Consider the following 25,540-nt stretch of genomic DNA (forward strand, 5'->3'; position numbering starts at 1 on the left):
CAAAAATTAAAGCACAAAGCAGCACACACGAGTAAAGACAGGCAACAGTCTCTAAGAGAACCTCCCTCAGGAGGACAACTCCCACAAGAATCAAAAAACGCCAACTTAGCTGGAATAAGGTGAAGAAACGAACTCCCAAAAGCAAAGACGTTCGCCAAAAGGCTAGGTCAACCAGGCATGGTTTCGGGAAAAACTCCCTTCCTCAGGAACCAGAATGACTAACTCTGAAGACCGTCGAGCCGGCTGGGGGAGGGTGGAGATAACTGAGGAGAGCGCAGCTGCGCACTAAAAGGACACAACAGGAAACGTCATACTGCAAACTAACCAATCAGCAGCCCAAGAAGGCGGGAAAAATGTCAAACTATCGTGTGCCACTCCATGCCTTCATTGAGACCAGCGGGTTGTACAGCTTGTAATTGAAAGATCCAGAATTGCTCACGGAGGGTAAGTTGAAACATCTTATCACCTCTAAAATCCCTAGGTAGTTGCTCCAGGACAAACCAGTTCAGCAAAAGTATGACTATTCTCAATGCAGTGAGGCACTAAGGGAGCAGATCTGATGGACATACGAATCCTGCTTTTATGCTCAATCAACCTTGTCCTGACTTGTGGGCCGCACCAGCAGACGTGTTCTTTTCTGACAAAAATGCCACTCATGATGAATCTTTGTTTCGGGTTAAATCCAGTTGGGTCCCTCCTGGGCCGCATATTAGAGTATTTCGTGATTTGATTCTTTGGGACGTTGATCAACTTTATTTTTCCCGTAAGCATAGGAATTACTCTAATGACGAGGCCCCAACTTCAGGCCATTAAAACGCTTAAGTGCCACCCTGAACTTAACATCAAGCCGGCTGATAAGGGTGGAGCAGTGGTTGTACAATCTAGGTCTCAATATCAAACTCAAATAAGCAATCATATTTCCAATGTTGATTGGTATTTGAAACTGGATACTGACCCTTCTGTGGGTCTACGGTCTGAGATTAGTCGAGTGGTTCAGTCTGCCCTGGAGAATAAGTTCATCACCAAGTCCGAGGCTAAGTTTCTCACTCAACCTCCTACTCGGACTCCATATTTCTATACAGTGCCTAAAATACATGACTCTCAATAACCCTCCTGGGAGACCGATTGTTTCCCTGCGTGGTACCATTTTAGAGCCATTATCTAAAATGGTGGACCATTTCTTAAAACCTCAAGTCATCAAGGCTAAGTCTTATGTTCTTGATACTACTCACTTTTTGAATCGGATCAAGATGATTCAGGTTCAACATTCAGATTTTTTAATAACGATGGACCTGGAAGCCCTGTATAGCAACATTCCCCAAACTGAGGAATTACATATAGTGGAGACTAGTTTGTCTAGTCTTCCTGAGGACAATCGGATTCCTAAATCTTTCCTTATGACTTTGTCCTCCCTGGTTCTTAAGAAGAATTTTTTTGAAGTACAGGGGGAATTCTTTTTGCAAACCCATGGGTACTGCCATGGTGCCCAGTGTGGCGAATTTATATGTTACCAATTTTGAAGAAAAGTTCCTGTATCCTTCTATGTGGATGTCCCACATTGGGGTTTGGCTCCGGTATATTGATGAAGTATTCTTAATATGGACAGATTCTTTAAATAGGTTTGCTGAATTCTTGTCATGGTTAAACTCCTTGGATTGTCATCTCAAGTTTACTGCGACCACTGACTTTACACGTGTCACATATCTTGACACTGTGGTTATTAAGGAGGACAATCATTTGTTGACTACTGTCTACAGGAAAGTCACCGACCGGAATACTTACCTGCATTATTTGAGCTGTCATCCTCCCCGGCTGAAGCGGTCTCTTCCGGTCAGTCAATTCCTGAGGATACGCCGTATATGTTCTACCATTACTGATTTCAAGATACAAGCCATACTCTTATCTCAAAGGTTTAGGAACAGGGGTTACCCCGAGTGGGCCATTAAGCGTGCATATCTGAGAGCACGGTATGCGAACCCCGATCTCTTACTTGCTCCCTCTGTCAGGCCGGTCTCGGACCAGCAGGTCTGTGTGATTTCTTTCTCGAGTCGGGCCTCTCAGGTGGCTGAGGTGCTCAAGAGACATTGGCACATTTTGGGTTGTCATTCCTTTCTCCAGGATCCGCCACTCTTGAGCCGTACATCACAGGTGGTCACAGGGCATGCGGTCATTGTAGCATGTGCACTAATACCCTTTCTATCTCTAGTTGGTGTCATCCCAGGACTCGCCGTAATTATCATCTTAGGCAATGTACCACCTGTGAATCGAGCTGGGTGGTATATGTTATCATCTGCCCTTGTGACCTCATTTACGTGGGCCACACCAGCAGACAAGTCAGGACAAGGTTGGTTGAGCATAAAAGCAGGATTCGTATGTCCATCAGATCTGCTCCCTTAGTGCCTCACTGCATTGAGAATAGTCATACTTTTGCTAAACTATCCTGGTTTGTCCTGGAGCAACTACCTAGGGATTTTAGAGGTGATAGATGTTTCAACTTACCCTCCGTGAGCAATTCTGGATCTTTCAATTACAAGCTGTACAACCCGCTGGTCTCAATGAAGGCATGGAGTGGCACACGATAGTTTGACATTTGTCCCGCCTTCTTGGGCTGCTGATTGGTTGGTTTGCAGTATGACATTTCCTGTTGTGTCCTTTTAGTGCGCAGCTGCGCTCTCCTCAGTTATCTCCACCCTCCCCCAGCTGGCTCGACGGTCTTCAGAGTTAGTCATTCTAATTCCTGAGGAAGGGAGTTTTTCCCGAAACCATGCCTGGTTGACCTAGCTTTTTGGCGAACGTCTTTGCTTTTGAGAGTTCGTTTCTTCACCTTATTCCAGCTAAGTCGGCGTTTTTTGATTCTTGTGGGAGTTGTCCTCCTGGGGGAAGTTCTCTTAGAGACTGTTGCCTGTCTTTACTTGTGTGTGCTGCTTTGTGCTTTAATTTTTGCACTTTTTGCACTGATTGATTTATTTCACACACCCTGGATGTGCCCGAACATGGTGTGGGGGCAGGGACTGGTTGTCCTTGTCTCATGATTCGAGCGCAGGAGCATTGCTCCTTTCACTGCCTTATCACACTGAGGGCTCGTCCTAATCAAATTATTTACTCTTGTAATTGCTCTTGGAGTTCACCGTTGTGTGTTTGTGGGTATTTAGACAGTCAACAATCTCTTTGAGAACCAATTGATCTTTACTGCCTCTTTATTTGGTATCTTGTTAAGTTTCTCTGGCAGACTTACTGGGAATTTTTCGTTTTTGTTTGAAAAGTGATGGCACAAATACTGAGAGTAGATGAGTTGCACTATGTAAAACAGAAAGCAAGCCAACCTACCATTCCTGAAGTTCAGGAGAAGGAATGAGACCAGCAGTACCATTTTTGGAATTTTCCAGCTTCCCCTGCCACCAGTTATGGTCATCTTTACTAATGATCTGGATGATGTCACCAATTCGAAATCTAATGCCAGCTTCTTTGCAGGGGATGAGGTCATCTTTAGCTGGATCATACTCAAATTGTGCTCTTACATAAATCTGGAAAAATAGAAATTAGAATAAATCCATCACATTTACCAATGACAGTAGAAATAATCATTTTATAAATCTACTTCCTGCATCAGCATACAGCACAGGTAAAGAAATCAAAATGGTAAAAGAACGGGCAGGAGTGAAAGCAAAAACTGCAAACAGGAAGCAGGGCAGTCACAACAATGATAGCTTCTGACAAAAAAAAAAGAACAGTTATAATGTAAAATACTTATGGAGAATTCTAGTTATGTAAAAGTAAGAACAGTGCACAGAAAATGTGTCTTGGTTAGCCTACAATGAGTTTCAATGATATTTATTAGGTTTTATTAACCACCTTTATGAAGTGATTCACCTATGGGGGTGTAGAGCAGGCATAGCTAGATAAAAGCAATTTACATTGTAGTAATAGCATAATCATAACAAAATGACCAATGTTAGTATAATACATACTTAGTGAAGTAAACTTGGAACCAGGCAAACTGAATTACTGGTAATAGAAATAAAATGATCCAACAGAGAAAGCATTCATATAACAATTATTATTGATAAATATAAATAATAAAGAAAAATTAACAAGAGAGAAGTGTCTGCACTTGTACACCTGGAGGCTCATCTCTCCATTGGTGTTATTTAATTGAATTTGACTTGTACAGCTGGTATGTGCACAAAACAGCTGGAAAGAGAGGGCTGGATAAGCACCACATCTTAAAGTGCAACTATATGTACCCTCAAGTGCTCATTACTACTAGAAAATGGATATTATAACCTTTGAAGCATATTGTTGGTACTTAAGTAACAAACACAACCAAAGCAGCTCACGCAGTGGGACCCAATAAGAAAGGGGTCCAGTGGCTGGTAAAACAGTTACTTACCTGTAACAGGTATTATCTGAGGACAGCAGGCAGATATTCTCATGTGGGTGATATTATCCATGGAACCTGGTACGGACAGTGTAAAAGTGTCTGGTCACTTTAAATTTTTTGCAAGTCTCAAGACTGCCCATAATGTGCATGTGCCCGTGCCTTCCCGTCCAATGTCGGCTCATAGGAGAATCAGTTCAGGAACAAAGCTAAGAAGCCAACTAGGGGAGGTGGGAGGGTTGTGAGAATACCTCAGATAACACCTGCTACAGGTAAGTAACTGTGCTTTACAAGCAGACAGTACTGTATATTCTCATATACTCCCTAGCTGGAAACAAAAGAGTTGGAGGGTAGTTGGCCTCTAAGTGAGAATAAATTTTGTAGAACTGCTTGGCTGAATTGACTCTCATATGGAATGATTCTCCAGACAGCAGTGTGATATGAAGGTATGAACTGAGGACCAAATGGCTGCTTTACAGATATCTTCAATGGGTGTGTAACAGATGAACTATTAAAGTTGGCATAGCCCTAATTCCCCCCCCTTTTATAAAACCACAAAAGCGTTTTTTAGCACCGGCTGGCATGCTGAATGCTGTGCACTGTTCTGACGCTCATAGAGTTCCCATGAGCGTCAGAGCAGTGCAAAGTATTTAGTGTGCTGGCCAGCGCTAAAAACCGCTTTTGTGGTTTTGTAAAAGGGAGGCTTTATGTGCTGTGACAAGACCTTCTAGTGCCAGCCCAGCCTGTGCATAGCAAAATGTAGACTGTGACAGGGAGTGCAAGTCTGTTTGGATCAAAAGGGAGGAACAGTTGAGTGGAAGTCCTGCGAGGTTTGTTTCTATCTAAGTAGTAAAGCAAGAGCATGTTTTCAGTCTAATGTGTGGCATTGGCGTGCAGCTTCACCAGGGTGCGAATGTGGTCTTGGAAATAAAACAGGAAGAAACTATAGACTGGTTCAAATGACAATCTGAGATGACTTTTAAAAGAAATTTTGGTTGTGTGTGTGAGAACCACCCTACCATGGTAAAATGTTATATAAGGTAGATCTGAGTCAAGTGCTTACAGTTCAAAGACTCAGTGTGCCGCAGTGATAAAGATTACGAATACTACTTTCCATGTGAGATGTTTGAGAGATGAAGACACCATTGGCTCAAAAAGAGGCTTCATCAGGGCCGATAATATAAATATTAAGATTCCAAGCAACTGGAAGAGATTTGATCGGTGGTTTGGTATAAAAAAGGCCCTTCAGGAATCTGGAGATCAAAGGATGTACAGAGGTGCTAATAGCACTAAGATGAACTCTGACTGAAGTAGTTTTTAGACAAGAATTAGAAAGGTGTAGGAGATAGTTCAGGACTGATGGAAAAGGACATGTGTCCAGATATAACAAGTGTTGGTTACACCACAGAGTGAATCTAGTCTACTTAAAACAGTAACACCGTTGTGTGGAAGGTTTCCTGGAAGCTTCAATGATGGCTGATACTCGCTGGGAGAGAGAAACCATGCTATGAAAGTCAATGAACAAAGATGAGATGGAGAAGGGACCCCTCATTCTATGTTATTAAGGCTGGAAAGATTCAAAGTCGAAAGGGTTCCCGGACACCGAGTTGAAGAAGTAGAGGGAACCATGGTTGTCTCAGCTTCAGAGGTGCTATGAGGATCATGGTAGCTTGTTCTTGGCAAAGTTTGAACAAGGTTTTCCCTATTAATAGAATTAGATTGAAAACATACAGAAACTTGTTGGTCCAGTCCAGAAGGAAGGTATCAGACTCCAGGCGGTTAGGAGTGTATATTCTGGGACAGAACACTGGAAGTTTAGGATTGTGAGGAGAAGCAAAGAGATATATCTCTGGAGTTCCCTAATTGGAAAATATCTAACGTTAACATAGTTGAGAGACCATTCGTGAGGATGTAGAAATCTGTTCAGCTTGTCTGCTAGAGTGTATTGTTTTCCTGCTAAGTAAACACTTTGAGGAATATGTTGCAGGAAATGCCCAGAACCAGATTTGAATCACTTCTTCACAAAGGGGGCTACTTGATTGTTTGTTCAGATAAGTATTGCTTGACTGAGAAGGCGATCTTGTGAGGCATGGAAAGAATTGCAGATTGCTTGAAGCTTGAGGAGATTGATATGAACAGATTTTTCTTGATGATTCCAGCTGCCTTGAGTGTGGAGGCCATTGAGATGGGCTCCCCAGGTGAACATGGAAGCATCCATTACTAATACCTTCTGATAAGGCAGCGTGAGGAAGGGGCGACTTCTTAAGAGGCTGGACAGTTGTAACCACCATTGAAGGGATTGACAAAATGATGAGGTCTCTTGTAGTCTCTGGGATAATGGGTGTGAGGCCTGAGACCAGTCAACAGTGCCCATTGAGGTTCTCTGAAATGCAGATGGAGAAATGGAGTTACATGAAACGTTGATGCCATGTGACCTAGAACAGTGTTCTTCAACCTTTTTACACCTATGGACAGGCGGAAATAAAATAATTATTTTGTGGACCGGCAAACTACTAGGACTGAAATTTAAAAAAACCCTGTCTCTGTGAGCTCAGTCCCCGCAAATAATCTGGTCCCATCCGCACAAGCCTGTTATGATTTTATATTGAATGTATTTTATTAAAGTATAAAAAGAAACAATATTCTGTACAATTGTCATTTTATAAATATAAATAATAGAGAGCAAGGATCAACAAAACCCCTGTCTCCCCTCCCCTTCACATATATCCCCTCTACTATCAAGAAAACTGAATAAGCCAAATTATTATAGAATGCTACACAAAAATATGCTAATAGAATACCGCAGTTATACATGACAGGGATAGTGTTAGAGAAGTGCAACTAGGGCAACTGCCCCCTGGTCAGAGAGAACCCTAAGCCAGCTGGAAGCTAAAGAAGCACTGCCTGGGCTTTGCAGTACCCAGTTATGTCTAACACCAGCTCTAGCAGGATATATATTTCAAATCTGATGTATTCTAATCACAAAACAGAAATAAAATTATTTTTTCTACCTTTTGTTGTCTCTGGTTTCTGCTTTCATCTTCTTTTTACTCTCTTCCTTCCAACGTCCGCCCTCTCTGTCTCTTCAATCCAGCATCTGCCCCTTCCATCCACTGTCTGCCCTCTCCCCCTTCCATATGGTATCTTCTTTCTATGCCCCTTTCCCCTTTCCATCCAGCCTGTGCCCCCTCTCTCTTTTTTACGATTCATTCCAGCTTCACTGCTCTCATTTTTATCTCTCCTACACCAGATCTAGCATCGTTGTCCCTGCTTATTTCTCTGCTGACTCCTTTCCATCATCAATCTCTCTATTTTCTCATGCCTGTCTCTCCCCTTCCCCTCCTCTAATCTCCCTGCCAGCTGTTTCCTTCCTTTTTTCCTTCTCCCTTCCCTCCTCCTCCTGTCCAGCAGTAACTCTCTTCCCTTCCTCCCCTCCCAGCAGCATCTCTCCTTCCCTCCAGGTCCAGTAGCAGCTGTCCCTTTTTTTCCCTTGTCCAGACTCCTTTCCATCCTCCCCTCCCAGCAGCATCTCTCCTTCTCCCTCTCTCCAGGTCCAGTAGCAGCTGCCCCTTTTTTTCCCTTGTCTAGTAGCTTCCAGACTCCTTTCCCTCCTCCCCTCCCAGCAGCATCTCTCCTTCTCTTTCCCTCCAGGTCCAGTAGCAGCTGTCCCTTTTTTTCCCCTTGCCCAGCAGCTTCCCAGCCTCCAACAGTGGCTTTCTCACCTCCCAGCAGTTCTCCTTACTTGCCAGTGCAGCAATTCACTAAGGCAGCTTCGGGTTCTTTGATGGGTCGCACCACCTCTGAGGAAAGAGGAAGTTGCATCATCAAAGGGGGCCGCAACTCAGCAAAAGCCCCAAGGCTGCCTTAGTGAATTGCGGTGATGGTAAGTAAGGAGAGCTGCTGGGAGGGGAGAAAGCCACTGTCGGAGGCTCCCCATGATCTCGCCGGCCCTGCGTGGACCAGCTGGAAATGATATCTCGATCTCGCTGGCCCTGTGCGGACCGGCAGAAATTTCCTGCGGACTGGCACCGGTCCACAGACCAGTGGTTGAAGAACAGTGACCTAGAAGATGCATCATTTAATGTGCTGTGATGTGTTGGAGATTGGGCACCTTGTGGCAAATTTGAACCAGGGTGTTAAGTATCTGTTGCGGAAGAAATGCATGAACTTGTATTGTATTCAAAAGGGCTTCAATGAACTCCAGGGATAATTACTGCAAATCCCAGAAGCTCTAGAAGATGTACTGTCAAACTGATGGTTAATTGGGCTGCTTGAGGGGAAGGGGCTTGATCAATCAGTAATCTAGATAAGGGAATACATGAAAGTCCCCAGAGCTGAGTGTTGCAGCTACTAGAACTAAACACCTTGTGAAAACATTGAGTGGTGAAGCTAGACCAAATGGAAGCATCCTGTTTTGGAAGCAACATGTGCCCATTTGAAAGCAAAGATATTTCCTGTGGGCTGGGAGGATGGGAATGCGAGTGTAGGTCTCCTTGAGATCTAGAGAGCTAAGTATTTGTTGAGAGCACAGAGATCTAGGATTGGACAAAGACCTCCGGTCTTCTTCAGTATTAGGAAATATTTTGAATAGAACCCTCGGCCCCTCTCCTACAGAGGAACTTGAGCATAACCTTATCTCACTATTTGTAGTATCCAGTGGTCTGATGTTAAGAGGGACCAACTGTGGTAGAAGTGAATGAGACGACCCCTGATAGGCAGTCTGTGGTGAAGGCTGAACTATGCTGGTTAGGCTCTCTAGAAGAAAATCAAAAAGGACTGCTGCTGGAGCTTCTGAGTTGTTTTGAGGAGCTCTAGAAGAGATACATGATGGTATGTATCTGTACTTAAGGTAATAGGAAGAGCACTTATAAAATCGTTTGGTAGGTTGAGATTTGGAAAACCTTGAGGCTGAGAGAATAATCATGGATTGCTCGTGCCTTGTGATTTTCTGGGTGGCCTCCTCTATCTTGTCCTCAAAGAGCTCATCACCTAAGCATGGAATGTTGGCCAAGTAGTCCTGGTCATTGGCATCCAAATCAGAAACCTTAGCTATGCTTGTCTCCTCATGGCGATGGATAGCACTAATGCTCTTGAGGTGACATCAAAGGCATCAAATACAGATATTGCTATAAACTTTATTGTTTCCAACAAGTCATTAGAAATGTGTTGAAAATCAGATAGTTGGTCATCAGGAATATATTGATCATAATGAGACAATTTCTGAACCAGAGACTTCATATAGAAGGTCATGTAGAAATTGTAACTCAATATTCTACTGGCCAGCATTGAAGTTTGAAGAAGTCTATGGCCAAATCTGTCCAATGTTCTACCTTCTCTGCCAGAAGGTGTGCTAGTATAGGTTCTAGTACTGCTAGTCTTCATTAACACAGATTCTACAAGTAGTGATTGATGTTGCTGTTCTGGTTTGTCAAATCCTGAGGAGGAATGGTGTGACAAATCAAGAGTCATATTCCTTTATCATAGGTTGGTGATGGAGAACATCAAGATAATCAACAAGGACAGTGTTGAGGTCTCTGCTGAGATGGAGAAAAGTGTCGACTATGACGCTGAGGAGATCGAGACACTCTACAATAATGATGTGATGGAGATCTAGTTTCGATGTCTCCATGATGTCTCTCTCCTCAACCTTGAATGATGTTGGTGGGGAGTGCAAGACTCGGCTCTCGATGTCTGTGTAGAGCATTGCTCGAACTAGGCTAGTACTGGTTGTGTCATTCCAGTGGTTTGAACTGTGTGAGGCTGTAACATGTTAGCCAACTCTCTTTGTAGTATCTCCCTGATTTGATCTTGAAAGAAAGACACCAGTACCATGGTAGCCATTAGTACAGATAGTACTGGGTGTTGAGGCATTGGTGACCTCGATGAAGAGGCATTACCAGCAAAGATGGCAACCTTGTTCCCATGTGTCGACATTTTGAATATGTCGATGGTGTAGATGTCTGGGATGCTGCCGATGTATGTTTGGAAGGGGAAGCATGCCTATGCTTTTAAAGCCTTCTTATTGGTATCTCTCTATGGTTCTAATGGTGATGATGTAGACATCGATGGAGGCGTCGATGTTGGTGCCAACTTCGATGCTGAAGATGGAACTTGCATGTCGGCGTTAGAGGTTGTGGACATCCTCGATGCTTCTGATGTTGTACTGAAAAATTTTTCAAACTGGAGCTGTCTAGCCTTCAGTGACCTCTTTTGAAGTTGAGGGCAGGGCTGACAAGTGTCTACATAATGCTCAGGGCCAAGACACTGAATGCACCAATTATGTGGATCAATGATTGAAATTGTTCTGTTGCACTGAGTGCATCGTTTGAATCCACTAGAAGGCTTTGTCATGGAGGGAAAGACCACCGACACCAGATTGAAGGACTTTATGATCTGGAGAGATCAAGTAAAAATGAATCCATAAAAGGTTCAACACTCCTGGCCTGAAGGAAGGCTTGGAGTGGGCTGAAGGCCTAAAACCCAAACCTTGGAAAAAAATAAAAGTTTTAAAGGAAAAATACTGGAAATGAAATAAAAGAAAACTAATGAAAAAGAACCAGGAAAACACAAAACTACAAGTTTTACGCGCATTTTGGAACAACTCCATATAACACAGCTTCTTAGCTCCACGGAAAACTAAGAACTATTGGTCCCACGAGCCGGGTGGAAAGGCACCAGCACATGCATGGTACAGGCAATCTCAAGACTTGCAAAAAGTTTAACGTGACAGTACACTTTTGCACTGTGGATGATGTCATCCACATGTGAGAATATCTGCCTGCTATTCTCGGACAGGTAAGTGAGCTTTTTGCAGGTGCTCAAGCTTGTATATCTAATAATTGATTGATCACCTTAGAACAAGGGTGTCAAAATCCCTCCTTGAGAGCCGCAATCCAGTCAGGTTTTCAGGATTTCCTCAATGAATATGCATGAGATCTATTAGCATACAATGAAAGCAGTGCATGCAAATAGATCTCATGCATATTCATTGGGGAAATCCTGAAAACCCGACTGGATTGTGGCCCTCGATGAGGGACTTTGACATCTCTGCCTTAGAATAAAGTAGTTTAGGTGGAGACAACTAGCCAGACTGGGTGGGCAAGTTGGTCTTTATGTGTTGGGCTTGCTAGAATTTACAGCCATTTATATAACTGTATTCGACTTGATGTAACTTGTGAAAAGCTTATATACTATCAAATTTTGCTTCTCTGGAGGTGATGCCAGAGTTATTTATACTCAACACAAACATTTTATAGTACAGTGGAACCTTGGTTTATAAGCATAAATTGTTCCAGAAGCATGCTTGTAAACCAAATCACTCGTATATCAAAGTGAATTTCCCCCATAGGAAGGGAAACTCGCTTGATTGGTTCCACCTCCCCCCCTACGAGGCCACTGGTGCTGCTCCACCCCCTCCCCCCACGAACCAGCATCGCACCCCCTGCTGGAAGTGGCATCCCTGCCCGCCCAAACAATCCACTTACCCCATCTGGCACTGGCACGCAGCACCAACCCACAGGACGTGCCAGTGCAAGAAGATCCCGCCTCTTGCCTGGGCTGGGCCTTGAGCATCTGCGCATGCTGAAGGCCTTCTGGCTCTCGTTCTCTCCGAGATTCTCGGAGATCTCAGAGAATCTCGGAGACAGCGAGAGCCAGAAGGCCTTGAGCATGCGCAGATGCTCAAGGCCCAGCCCAGGCAAGAGGTGGGAACTTTGTTCACTGGCACCGGCACGTCCTGTGGGTTGGTGATTCGTGCCGGTGCCAGATGGGGTAAGGGGCTTGTTTGGGTGGGCGGGGGATGCCGCTTCCAGCAGGGGGGGGACGACGACCGATCGCGGGCAAACGATGCCGGTTGTGGTGGGGGTTGTGTGCTCGCAAATTGAGTCAATGCTAGGTTTGTGAGTCACAATTTACAAGAATGTTTTGCTCATCTTGCAAAACACTCACAAACCGCATTAATAGCAAACCGAAGTTTGTCTGTATTTCCTTATCACACAGAAAATGCCCTGTGCTTTACTGCCAAGAAAAAAGTACTTTTGCTCTTAAGTGGCTCTAAGTACAGGCCATTTAGGTATTCCATTAGCTCTATAGCTAGTGTAGGGCAGTGTTTCTCAAGTCAGTCTTGGAGTAGTCCCCCCTTGCCAGTCAAGTTTTCAGAGTATCCACAATGAATATCTTCATGCATATTCATTGTGGATATCCTAAAAACCTGACTGGCAAGAGGATAACTCCAGGACTGACTTGGGAAACACTGCCCTACACTAGAAATAGAGCTGGTGGAGTATCTAAATGTGATAGGAATGCACAAAACTTATATCAGTATATAAGTTACCTGCTTTGGGAGACCCACCTATGTCCTGTTCATGCTCCACCCTGTGTACACGTCTCTTGCAAACACATGCTATGGAATTTAAACAGGTATTTGCATAATAGCATCTAGGTGCCCTGCTGGAATTTACACAGGTATGTGTGCATGCATATAAGTTAGCGCTAGTATTCTAGACAACTGCAAGTGTCTAGATTTATAGAATTGCCATTAGAATGTCAGTAAAAGGGGGGGGGTTTCTTTACATGTTTTCAAAAAAATCAAAAACTAAGTTGAGGTTAATAGATGGGATCAGTAAACACAAAATGTAAGGTGAAATTATACCAGTCATCACAATAAAACAGCAGTGCTTCATTCCAGAGAGCCTTTCCTGTTTCTTTCCCCCTTTAATAACCTGGGGCTGCCTCTCTCCCCCTGTAATAACCCCATGCCACTCTCCACATCTTTACTACAAGGTAAACAGAAGCTCACACTGTCTGCAGGAGTCACACAAATAAATGGCTGGAATGTGCAATGGCAGCCATATTGAACACAAATCTTTCATATTCATTCTTTTTTTAAAAAATTATTAAAAATCCCTCAATGACCAAAATGATAGATTACAGAGCAAGAGGGGGGTCCAAGGCCACTTCAAGTTTTCCTCACATTTTAGTATGGAGCACTGCTGGTTTAACATGTACAATTCACAACCTACATTCACAAGGAAAGCTGTAATATTATGACCAGCATGTATGAAAATGAATGGGATGGGATGGCAAAGCAAATGATCCATTAGCAAAATGTCTCAGTGGGGGTGGGGTCTATTCACCTGTCTTCCTTTTGGTTGGATAGTTGATGGCAAGTCCTGCAGAATAAAGCCAACCCAGAAGATAGTTTCATTTCATATTTTTAATAGAAAGTCACATTTTGCTTCATTTCTTCCACAGTTATTATATAATAGCAAAAGATAATTTTTGTTTCAACCATGGAGAAAACACAATGTTTCATCTAATCACAAAATGTTTTAAAAGTCAAGCTCAGGCTTTATTAGTAGCAAGCTGAAGAAAGCAGATCAGTCTAAGCAGATAGAAAGCTTGCGTTTATAAACAATTCAGCATCTTCAACACAAAAGTTGCTGCAAGTGACATCGCCTTTATATTATAAATCCTCTTTTTAACCTAGGGGTGTGCAGTCACATGGGAGCAAACTTTTTTAAATAATTGAGAATGCTCAGCTCAAAACAAACTATCCCTTCCTAGAGTCTGTGTTCTGAAAATGGCAAAGACAAATCAGGATTAAGAAAAAATTATGTCTTACCTAATGATTTACTTTCCTTTAGTTCTACCAGCCCAGTTAAGACTAATGGGTTATGTTCATCCACCAATGGAAGGAGACAGAGAAAATAGGGCATCATGCAGTCAAGCAAGGGGTGCTCCAGATATACATAGCAAAGGACCTTGAACCGACCACAGATAAGGAAGCTACTCACTCGGAGCTGAAATGTTAAGTGGTATATACTCACTGAGCTACAGATATTCCACTGAGCCAGGAGAAGCGTCCTTAACTGACAAAACAAAACTGTCATGAGTCCAGAAATACAACTGATGATGCAATATACAGCACAGGCTTCTATTTGAGTGATGTAGCGAAATGCCCTTGAACCAGGAGATGTAACCCAAATTGAAGTAAGGTGTACAGCTTAAATACATTTGAAATGCAGATATCTCACTGATTCAGGAGATACGAGGCAGAAGCCTCGATAAGGAAAAAGGAAGATCATCATCAATGGACAAACTGAAAGCCTAAGGAAATGGAGAGGGAGGGCATCTGGACTGCTTTCACAGGATGGAAAATTATCTAGCACAACATATTTTCCTTCCTTTTCATCCATACCAGACCAGTGCAGACTACTGGGATGTAGCAAAACCAGATGGGCAAAATCAGAGAATAAAATGTAGAGTTGAGAAGGCCAGAAACCATCTCAGATCTGCCTGAAAGGAAGAAAATTGTCCACCAGTAAAGCAGTGAAGAACAGAAATAGATACCACAGACAATTTGCCTGATTTCAACTCCCCTAGTGTGCCATCAAAAGACTAATTGATAAAAGGCACTCTTGGGTGAGATCAATCCATCACAGTAATAAAAAAAAGAAAAGAAAACTGTGGCATAGCCAACTGTAGCTCTATGAACACAATAGGCTTTTGAGGATGACTAACCTGAAGGTTTTCAGAAATGTTTCCAAGAAACCCAAAGGACTAAAAGGCATAGGAATTCAGCCCAATGGGAAACCATAAAGCCAGGAAGTATCTGAAGAGGAAAATCTTTGACAGGTGAGAACAGGAAGGCATGTTGACTGAAGCAGAGCCATGAACAGCTATGGAGAAGCTACCCATACCTTGCTGTATGTAGCACACCAAAAGACAGAACAGCTGCTGGGGAGAGTATGGCATACCAACAAGGCGTTCAGCATAGTACAAATGAGGAATAAAACAGAGCAGAAATTGGCATATCAGGGAAGGCTCTGCTACCAACAGAGCAGAGGGAGGTGAGGACATCCTCTTAATACAGCTTACATTCCCTAGAACCTCTGGGCAGGTACACCACCACTGCTGCCATAAATAAATAGCTGGGAAGACAGCATATAAGGCCTTGGACCTAAAAAGTGATACACACTTGAAGCGTAATCCTTGCGCACAGTTTAAGTGTACAATGGTAGACCTCACTTATGGTGCCTGATCTACAGGTGCCTCAAAAGTGGTGAACAGTATAGAAACAGTGTAACACTGCCTACCCTTAGGCTGAGTCTCCATTAACACAACCTGCTGCCCACTCGCAGGAGTGGACCAAGTCCCCAGTAATATGCTCAATGATGCTCTTTAAGCAAAGGTCCATCCACAGTCAACAATACCCTTAGGTCTGCTCTATGGGCACAGAGGGGGTTGACTTCCTAGTTTACTGGGCTCTCCCTGGTGCAGTGTCCCTTATCAAGAGTCCCTTTATCGGTTAAGGTGAGCTCAGAGCTTTCATGGTCCTATCTCTAATGCTCTCCTTCAGTCCCTGAGATAGGGAGGTCAACACATCTCATCGTCCCTTCCCTTTAGGGCTTAAAAGGGACTCCTTGTTCTCCCCCTTTATCCCCATGTAAGCTATCAACCAAGTCCATGCAAATGAGATGCTAATATCCCCACAGACACCTATACAAGTCTATTCCCAGGGGTTTCCTCCCTCCATGCCCTCACTCTTCATGATAGGACAAGCACTCCATCACAGACCAAATATCACTGCCCAACACAGAATGATGATCAGGAGCATATAACTGCACAGTATGTAGGGGAGAGGCAGAGCTGTTAAAAGATGGGATTGAACTACAAAAAAAAGCCAGGAGAAATGTAGCTGCTTTCATGATGAACAAGGAAATGCTGCTTCCACCCCATCATCTGGGAAGGGTATGTACACCAAGAGGTTGTTACTACTATGCAAACAAGGGGACTGCTACAAAAAAGAGCAGTAGAGGCGACTTGTTGACCTAGTACAGCCATATAGTATGTAAAGAAGCTCAGTTCCAATGCATATCCAGAGGCTGTTGTTGCCAAACAGCCCAAGAGGTTGTTGTGAAAGCCCAAGGATTGTCAACCCAACTGTACGGAGAGACTGAATGGCCTTCTGCAATTCCAGCACCTGAAAGGGACAATTACATTACATTACGGATTTCTATTCCGCCTATACCTTACAGTTCAAGGCGGATTACAAAAGATTTGACTGGCCATTTTCCACTGAAGATACAATTTTTTTTTTTTTTTTTTACAACAGAGGAGATATAGCTGGAAAGATTCCAAGGGGATTTACAAGTTGGATAGCAAATTGACAGTGCAGAACTGTGTGATATAAACAAATAGATTACATTTAGAGTAGGTAAGATTACAATACATTTCAGGGATCTGTTTACTTGGTAGGTGTTTTGGGGAGGATTTTATAGGGGAGAATTATCTGGAGGTAGGTGAAGAGGGGTTAAGATATTTGGATGAATTTTTTGAAAAGCAGGGTTTTGATTTCTTTTCGGAATGTTTTGAGGTCGCCCGTTGTCATCAGCAGGTTGGAGATGGAATGGTTGAGTTTTGCTGCTTGTGTTGCTAGAAGGTTGTCAAACATTTTCTTGTGCTGTGTGCCTTTGAGTGGGGGGAAGGCAAAAGGGTTCGGGGTTCTTCTGTGTCTTGAGGTGAAGATCTGGTTTAAGCGGTTGTTTAGGTAGGAGGGGGAAGAGCCGTTTAACGCTTTGAATAATAGGCAGTAGAATTTGAATTGAATTTGTGCTTGTATGGGTAGCCAGTGAGAGTCTAAGAAGGCAGTTGTAATGTGATCATATTTTCTCAGGGAGTAGATCAGTCTGAGGGCAGTGTTTTGTATGGTCTGAAGTTGTTTTATCATCATGGCAGGACAAGGTAGATAGAGGGAGTTGCAATAGTCCAGCAAACCTAAGACTAGGGATTGGGCAATTAGTCTGAATTGTGCTGGATTGAAAAATTTTCTGATTTTACATAGATTTCTCATGGTTAGAAAAGCTTTCTGGGTTGTCTTGTTGATTTGGGACTGCATTGTGCAACATCTGTCTATCGTTACTCCTAGGAGTTTGAGTTCGGGTTGTATTGGGTATTTGGTATTTTTGATTTTCAGTTCTGTGATGGTAGGAGTTTTGGCCTTTTCAAGCAAAAGGAATTTTGTTTTCTCTGAGTTTAGTTTCAGTTTGTGGTCCATCATCCATTTTTCCACTGTATCTAGGGTTGTTTCCAGCTTTGCTGTGGTGGTAGTCTCTGATTCGTCTGCGTAGCTGAAGGATGTGACATTTAGGTTGTCTAAAGTAGCTCCTAGGGAGGAAATAAAGAGGTTGAAGAGCGTAGGTGAGAGAGGTGATCCTTGTGGAACTCCGCAGGGATTGGACCATGGTTCTGATTTGATATCACTGGACTTTACCCTATAGGTTCTTGATTTGAGGAATCCTTGAAACCAATTGTAGACCTTGCCTGAGATCCCTGTGGCGTCAAGTATCTGTAGTAATAAGGAGTGGTCAACTAGGTCAAATGCTGCGGAGAGGTCAAGTTGAATTAACATCATCTTTTTTCCTTTACTGATGTGTTGCCGGGCTGTATATAGTAGTGAGACAAGTAATGTTTCTGTACTGTGGTTGGTTCGAAATCCTGATTGTGAGGGATGAAGAAGGTTATGGTTTTCCAGGTAGTAGGTGAGGTATCACTTTCCGCAAGAAAATTTCAAGTGACCAGTTCTGGTCCAAATTTCTCGACGATCTCTCAACCAATCCTAAGCCTACAGATTCAGTAACCAACTGGCACAACTGGATTATTCTCTCAGAATCCACCTACCACTCTCTCGCCCCGCTTTCCACCAAAACCATCTCCTACTCCCGTAAGGCCCCCTGGTACCTCCCATACCACAGGGTACTAAAGCAAAAATGTCGATCCCTAGAACGCATTTGGAAAAAATCTAAATCCCCCACAGATAAACAAACCTGGAGAGTCAACATTAAGTCCTACAACAATATACTCAAAAAAGCTAGAAAAAACTACTATGGCGACAAGATCTCCAGATCGAACAACCAGAATAGTATGCTGTTCAATATCTGGCGCTCCTTAACTCCTAACAACAACCCTTCTATACTTACCTCCTCCCCACCAGCCGATCTACTAGCAAACTTCTTCAATGGAAAGGTCACCTCCTTAAGAAGCTCCTTCCCTCCCACAGTCTCCTACAACTCTCTGGTGTCCGCCACCCCCAATCCTACTCTACATGTCTCCACCCCTGTCCCAGTCAACAGATCCTGGACTGCCTTTGAGCAAGTATCTGAATCGCAGGTCCTCAAGCTCTGCCTGAAATTGAAATCCTGTAACTGCACCTTGGACCCATTCCCATCCTATCTATTTGAGAAAATGCCCGCACAAGCCATCTCATCCCTCACCAAACTCATAAATTCCGCCCTATCATCGGGCCTCTTCTCCCCAGAAATGGGACACATTGCATTGACCCCCCTCCTGAAAAAAGCTGACCTAGATCCCTCCATTCCATCCAATTATCGCCCAATAGCAAACATTCCTCTCCTAACCAAACTGCTTGAGTCCATCGTCTCCTCCCAACTCTCATCCTACCTGGAAAGATTCTCTATTTTCCTACCCTATCAATACGGCTTCAGACCCAACTTCAGTACTGAATCCCTCCTGGCCTCCCTAATCTCGAAGACTCAACAACTTCACTCTCACAAAAAATTTGCCGTTCTCCTTCAATTCGACCTCTCTGCAGCCTTTGACGTTGTCCATCACGACATTCTAATCTTCCAACTCTCCGAGATAGGCATCAGCTCCACAGTCCTTGACTGGTTCTCGAACTTCTTACGTTCTCGCTCTTACACCGTTACCAAGAACGGCACCTCATCCTCCCCATGGAAACCGACATGTGGAGTCCCACAAGGTTCCCCCCTATCTCCCATCCTCTCAACATTTATATGTCCTCCCTGAATCTCCTCCACCTATCCCCCTTAGAAACACTTTACACTTACGCCGACGATATCCTGGTCCTCCTCGAGACCGACGCGAACCTCACCAATCTCGCAGCAAACATCTCCTCATGCATAACCAACCTCCAATCCTGGGCTCTCACTGTACAAATGAAACTGAATGAGTCCAAAACCAAACTACTTTGGCTCGGCCCTAAACTTGACCAACTACCCACCTCCATCCCATTGCCCACAGGCTCCTCTCTACAGTTGGAGTTCTCCAGCAAAGTTCTGGGCATCACCATAGACTCCTCACTATCCTTCAACGACCACCTCAACTCCCTGATAAAAAAATGCTTCTGCAGCCTTCACATGCTGAGGAAAGTAAGGTCCTGCTTCCTCCAAAAACACTTTGCCGTCCTCGTACAATCCATCATCCTCTCCAGATTAGATTATTGCAATTCCATTTACCTAAGCTTAACAAAGAAAAGCCTCCATAGACTCCAACTAATCCAGAACACCGCGGCTAAGCTTATCTTCTCAAAAAGTAAATTTGACCATGTCTCACCGCTCCTGTCCAAGCTCCACTGGCTTCCTGTAATCTCCAGGGTCCACTTTAAATGCGCCTGCCTAACCTTCAAGATCCTCCACGGCATCCTTCCTCCTCTCATTCCTCTATCCTGGAATTCTTCAAATCCAATTTCCACTAGATCCACACAAACACTAAAATTATCCTACCCCTCCTTAAAAGGCATCTCCCTCGTTGGTAAACTTGGGTCCTCCCTCCACTTCAGAATCGCTCAGCTCTGGAATAGTCTCTCTTCCCCTCTCCGCAACTTGAGCTCCCTTCCACTATTCCGTAAGCATCTGAAGACCTGGCTCTTCTCCAAAATGTAACCCCGTCCCCTTCCTGGTACTCTTACACCTAACTCTCTTCTGATTACTTTATAATTCCATTGGAGTTCCGTTCATACCCAAACCATGTAAACCGTGTCGAGCTCCACTTGTGGAGATGATGCGGTATATAAACCCAAGATTTAGTTTAGTTTAGTTAGTATTGTGCAACTAGGCCTTCTATTATTTTAACGTATATCGGTATTGAAGCGATAGGTCTGTAGTTGGAGGGGCTATCTATTGGGCCTTTGTGATCTTTCATGATTGGGGTGATTAAGATCTCTCCTAGGTCCTGTGGGAATTGGCCTTCTGTCAATGTGGTTTGAATCCATAGCATAAAGTTAGCTTTGAAAGTGGTGGAGGCATTTGATAACAGGTAGGTGGGGCAATTATTTAGGTCACTGGAAGCATGGCTGTATTTATTGTAGAGTCGGTTCATATCCGACCAAAGTAGGATTGGGAAGTTGGACCAGCTTCTGTCTGCTATGATGGCTTCATCTGTTGAGGGGTTTGTTGTTATCTTTTCGAGATGGGTGTGTGTGTTGATGAATGCAGTTCTGATATTGGTGATCTTGTTTTTGAAATGGTCTGCTAGTTGGATGGCTGTCGGTGGGTGGATTCCTTGAGTAGCTAGGTAAGGTTTGGTGTCAGTGAGGTTCTTTACTAGATTGAATAGCTTTTTTGTGTCAGGGGTTTTTGTGCATATCATTTTGGAGTAGTAGGCTTTCCGTTTTTCCTTGAGTTTGGTCTTGTATTGGTTAATTTGATTTCTCCATGCTGTTTTGGTGTGTTCTAAGCTCTTATTTTTCTTCCATTCTCTTTCTAGTTGTCTGCAGAGCTTTTTTGATTGGTGAAGTTTGGAGTCGAACCATTTATCTGATGGTCTGCAGATTTTGAATTTTCTGGGGCTAGCTCATTCAGGATGGTTTCGCTTATGGTTTGCGATTGGGGTATGAATTCGTTGGGGCTATATTGGTGATAGCGGGGTCTGCTTTGTCCCAGAATGTGAAGTGTTCGATTTTTTGGCGTGCTTTGAAGGAGGTTTTGGGTGGAGGTAGCTTGTTATTGCTTTGAGGCCAGTTGATGTTAAAGGTGTATTTATAGCCAAGCCCCATTTGAGATATGGATTTCGGGTTTGTGAGGGTGTTGGGTCATGTAAGCAGCGACATCTAGTTGATGGCCTTTTTCGTGTGTGGGTTGGGGGTTGAGGATCTGGTAGTTCAGTGCTTTGAGGTATGAGAGTAAATTTATTACTTGTTTAGAGGTGTGATCTTCTAGATGGAGGTTTATGTCTCCTAGGAGTTAAGACTGGACACAACTTCTTCAGGGAGACGAGGCAGCCCAGATGACTGCAGATAATCAATCATAAGCTCCTCAGAGGCAGCATCGGGGACGCATATAAACTAGTTTAAAAAAAAAAAAATCATAAAGGGTTTTGGCCACCTCCACCTTTCTAGTCACCCGACCCCCCCAGGAGTCCGAAGCGTCAGAATTGGTTTACTACCCGTTTTAGCAGCCACCAAGCGCGCTAAAAATTGCCCGGGCCAACTACCAAACTGATGAAACCGGTGTTTGTGATAAACCACCCATTTCTGAAAGCGACAACGGAGCAAAGAGTTAAGCGCTGCCTGGGTAGATAGGTACTGCTCCCTGGCCACTGCGGAGGGAGCAGAATGGAAGGTTCTCTTAGCAACCTGTAGAACTCGCTCCAGAGATATGATCACCCAATTAATATGTCTATTACGGACATAAAGAAATGAAATAATATGGCCCCTAATCACAGTCTTGGCAGTTTCCCAAAATAAAACGGGATTCTCCTGGTGTGCATTATGGGTGAAATAATCATCCCATTGGGTATGCAAAAAGGTCTGAAACTCAGCATCTTGTGCAGGATAAAAGGGGAAGCGCCAAGCGGGAGAGAGGGCATAGGCAGGATCCAAATGAATGTCAATCCAAATCGGAGTGTGATCAGAGATACTCAGTGGACCAATCTCCGCCAAGGATACCGAAGAAAACAAAACCAGAGAGACAAAAATATAGTCGATCCGAGACCAAGTGTTGTGTGCAAGAGAAAGATGAGTATAGTCTCGAAACTCAGGGTGTAAAAGACGCCAAGGGTCAACCACGGAGAGGAAGTCACAAAAATCAGTAAGCAGATGGCCCCGGGCCCCCAAGGAAGAGGACACAGTACCAGACTTACCACAGTCTGGGTCACAGACCAAGTTAGTCACCCACCAGGAGCAGGGGATCACTAGAATGACGAGCATGAAGGGCAACCAAGCTCTGTAAAAAGGTGGATTCAGACGAGTTAGGGCAATAGACAACCAACAACAAATAACTCCGGTCCCCCCAAATAATGCGCAAAAGTAAATATCGGCCGTCCAATGACTTTTCGAGGACCTGAACCCCCAAGGGTGAAGACCTCCGTACTAACACTGCAATACTGCCATGACGTCCGGGAGAGGAGGCAAAATGACCCTCTCCCACCCACGAATGACGCAACTTAAAGTGCACCTCATCCGTCAGGCGAGTCTCCTGCAAGCAGGTTATATCAGAATGACGACGCTGAAGAGCTGCCAAAATTTTAGACCGTTTAATTAGCGATATGATACCCCCAACATTCCAAGAGGTGAGCCTAAAAGGGATACTGGCGTCACCCAAAGAAAAGAAGGAGAGTAGAAATTATGTCAGAAAAACCACAGAAGCAAGACCTCAGGAGCCCAGCTTCCCCTAGGGCAACAAGTCCCAGAAAAATCCATAGCAGGAGACAGGAATGCATAGAGGACCAACAATCAGCTCCACAAGAGAAATCCAAAAGAGAACCTTGACTAATGGAAAGGCCCACAAAGGAGTCCCAAAGGCCCAGAAAGAAATAAAGAAACCAGTGCCAGGAACCCCTGAAATCATACAGAAGGACAACAATAGGACGACTAACCCACCTCCCAAAACCCAACCCACCCTATTTCAATCTCCCCCTCCTCCCGTCCAACCCCAACCCCCCCGCTATACGCCCCACTTCAAATTTTCGCCCCGTCCCACAAAGTGGACCGGAGCGACAGTCACTATCGATGTGAGCAGGGCCCCCAGCCCCCCCACCCAAGAAACTGCAACCCAACTCAAGATGCTAATTCCTACCCACTCACCACCAAACCAACCACCACACTCACTTACCCACTGTCATCCCAGCAAAAACTAGAAGCAGAAGAGGAAGGAAGGGATGGCACCAAGCCACAGGAAATCCACAAGGGTCTACCATTCACCACCAGGTGTCCAACACAGCAGCTGCCTCCTACCCTCCACAGACATACACCCCCCCCCTAAGTACCAATCCGCAAACATGCCCAAACATTCAATCTCCCTACCCTCCAAGGTCCCCAAGTACTCCAAAAACAACAAACGCTCACAGTAACAAGTCTCAAGCAAGGATAAGTGTCCCATCAAAAGCAGAGACAGAAGCTTTGCACACAACAAACCACAAACATTCAGCACCCAAACATGCAATCCCCCAGACTCACAAAAGCCCATTAAAGAGTCTCTAGAAAACAACTACCACCAGCTACGTGTCCAGCAAGATCAGGGGGCTGACGAAGGACTAGACTCCCCAGGTAGTGCGTCCAGATAGGCCTGTGCCGCCTCAACAGTTTCATAGCTCTTCCACCCGGCGCTCGTCCAGGTCTTCAAGTGCGCCAGGTAAAGCAACATGAAACACTGCTTACGATTGAAGAGTGCAGAGCACACTCTTGAAAAGTGCCGCCGATGTTCTTGCAATGCAGGGGAGTAGTCCTGAAAAAGTCGAATTGGAGCTCACTCATAGCAGAGAGTGTTGCGTTTCTGCTTATAGTGCCGCATTAACTCAGCCTTGTGGGCAGAATTGTGGACCTTTAGGGTGGATGGTGACTCAGGCGCGAGTATGATCAACTAAAGGTCTGCCAAGCTGGTGCACCCGATAAAGTCTTAGAGGCCCCATGCCAGCCGGCAGTGATAATTCTATTTGGGGCCAGGACTCTAAGGTAGACAATAGATGGGAGTTGGGGACTGCTTCAGGTAAGCCTACCAGGCGAAGGTTGTACCTCCTCGAGAGGTTCTCTAGGTCCTCGAGTTTGTCGGATTGGTGTTGGAAGCTGTTCCTTACGGGAGACAAGATCCGCTGCGGACGCAGTATGCGTGTCCTCAACCAGCGCCACTCGCATCTCCAACTCACCGGTGCGCCGGGTTGTTTCAGTAAATGTCGTCTCCAAGGAGGTTAATTGGCCCAACCGTTGTTCAAACTGGGTGTTCAATGCTCGCACCACCGACACGGAGAGCGTTTCTTTATGTGCCTCAGATAGAGGAAGCATAGAACCCGATTCCCCCGCCATCTTGGGTTCGGATTTTGGAGCCCTCGCCTCCCGTTCCTTGTTATTCCGCGTTGTTTTACAATAATGAGAAGTGAAGGTATGAACCGAGGACCAAGTAGCAGCTTTACAAATTTCCTCAATAGGTGTAGATCTGAGGAAAGTCACAGAAGCTGCCATTGCTCTGACCTTATGGGCTACGACTTTACTGTTAAGAGGAAACCCAGCCTGGGCATAGCAGAATGAGATACAAGCCGCCATCCAATTAGAGATGGTACATTTAGAAATTGGACGTCCCAACTTGTTAGGATCAAAGGAGACAAAAAGTTGAGGAGCGGTTCTGTGTGGTTTGGTGCATTCCAAATAGAAAGCCAAAAGCACGTTTACAGTCCAGAGTATGAAGAGCTGATTCTCCAGGATGAGAATGAGGCTTTGGAAAAAATACTGGAAGTACAATGGATTGGTTGAGATGAAACTCAGAGACTACTTTAGGAAGGAATTTCGGATGGGTGCGAAGAACCACCTTGTTATGATGGAACACTGTAAAAGGTGGGTCCGCAACCAATGCTTGAAGCTCACTGACTCGTCAAGCAGAAGTGAGGCCAATGAGAAACACCACTTTCCAAGTGAGATACTTCAGATGAGCCTTGTCCATTGGTTCAAATGAAGGTTTCATCAGTTGAGTAAGAACAATATTGAGGTCCCAAACCATAGGAGGTGGTTTGAGAGGAGGTTTGACATTGAAAAGTCCTTTCACGAATCTGGAAACCACAGGATGAGCAGAGAGAGGTTTCCCTTCAATAGGCTGATGGAAAACAGCAATTGCACTAAGGTGGACTCGGATCGAGGTAGACTTGAGACCAGACTGAGAAAGGTGCAACAGATAGTCCAAAACTGAAGATAAGGAGGAAAGTTGAGGCTCCTTATGATGAGAAAAACACCAAGCAGAAAATCTAGTCCATTTTTGGTGATAGCATTGTCTAGTAGTAGGCTTCCGTGAATCTTCCAAAACATCCCTCACAGATTGAGAAAACTGTAGAGGAGTTATGTTGAGAGGAACCAAGTTGTCAAGTGGAGAGACTGCAGGTTGGGATGAAGTAGAGATCCCTGATGCTGCATAAGCAGAGAGG

At 44.4% G+C, this 25,540-nt stretch overlaps 1 protein-coding gene across 11 annotated transcripts in view; it reads right to left on the minus strand.

Annotated features, from left to right (window-relative positions):
* The window catches only part of CASK (calcium/calmodulin dependent serine protein kinase), a 770,397-nt gene that overhangs the window by 104,290 nt on the left and 640,567 nt on the right, over nt 1-25,540 (minus strand). For 4 of the 11 annotated variants that reach the window (XM_033947675.1, XM_033947672.1, XM_033947678.1 and 1 more), the window contains 2 exons: nt 13,513-13,548; nt 3,328-3,524 (listed from right to left, as the gene is read on the minus strand). In XM_033947675.1, the coding sequence (XP_033803566.1) occupies nt 3,328-3,524; nt 13,513-13,548 (233 nt within the window). Of the gene's footprint in view, nt 1-3,327; nt 3,525-6,605; nt 6,762-13,512; nt 13,549-25,540 lie in introns of all 11 variants that reach the window. The other 7 variants (XM_033947671.1, XM_033947668.1, XM_033947670.1 and 4 more) reach the window with 3 other exon arrangements.

The sequence above is a fragment of the Geotrypetes seraphini genome, chromosome 6 (genome assembly GCF_902459505.1).
Source record: "Geotrypetes seraphini chromosome 6, aGeoSer1.1, whole genome shotgun sequence".
NCBI lineage: Eukaryota > Metazoa > Chordata > Amphibia > Gymnophiona > Dermophiidae > Geotrypetes > Geotrypetes seraphini.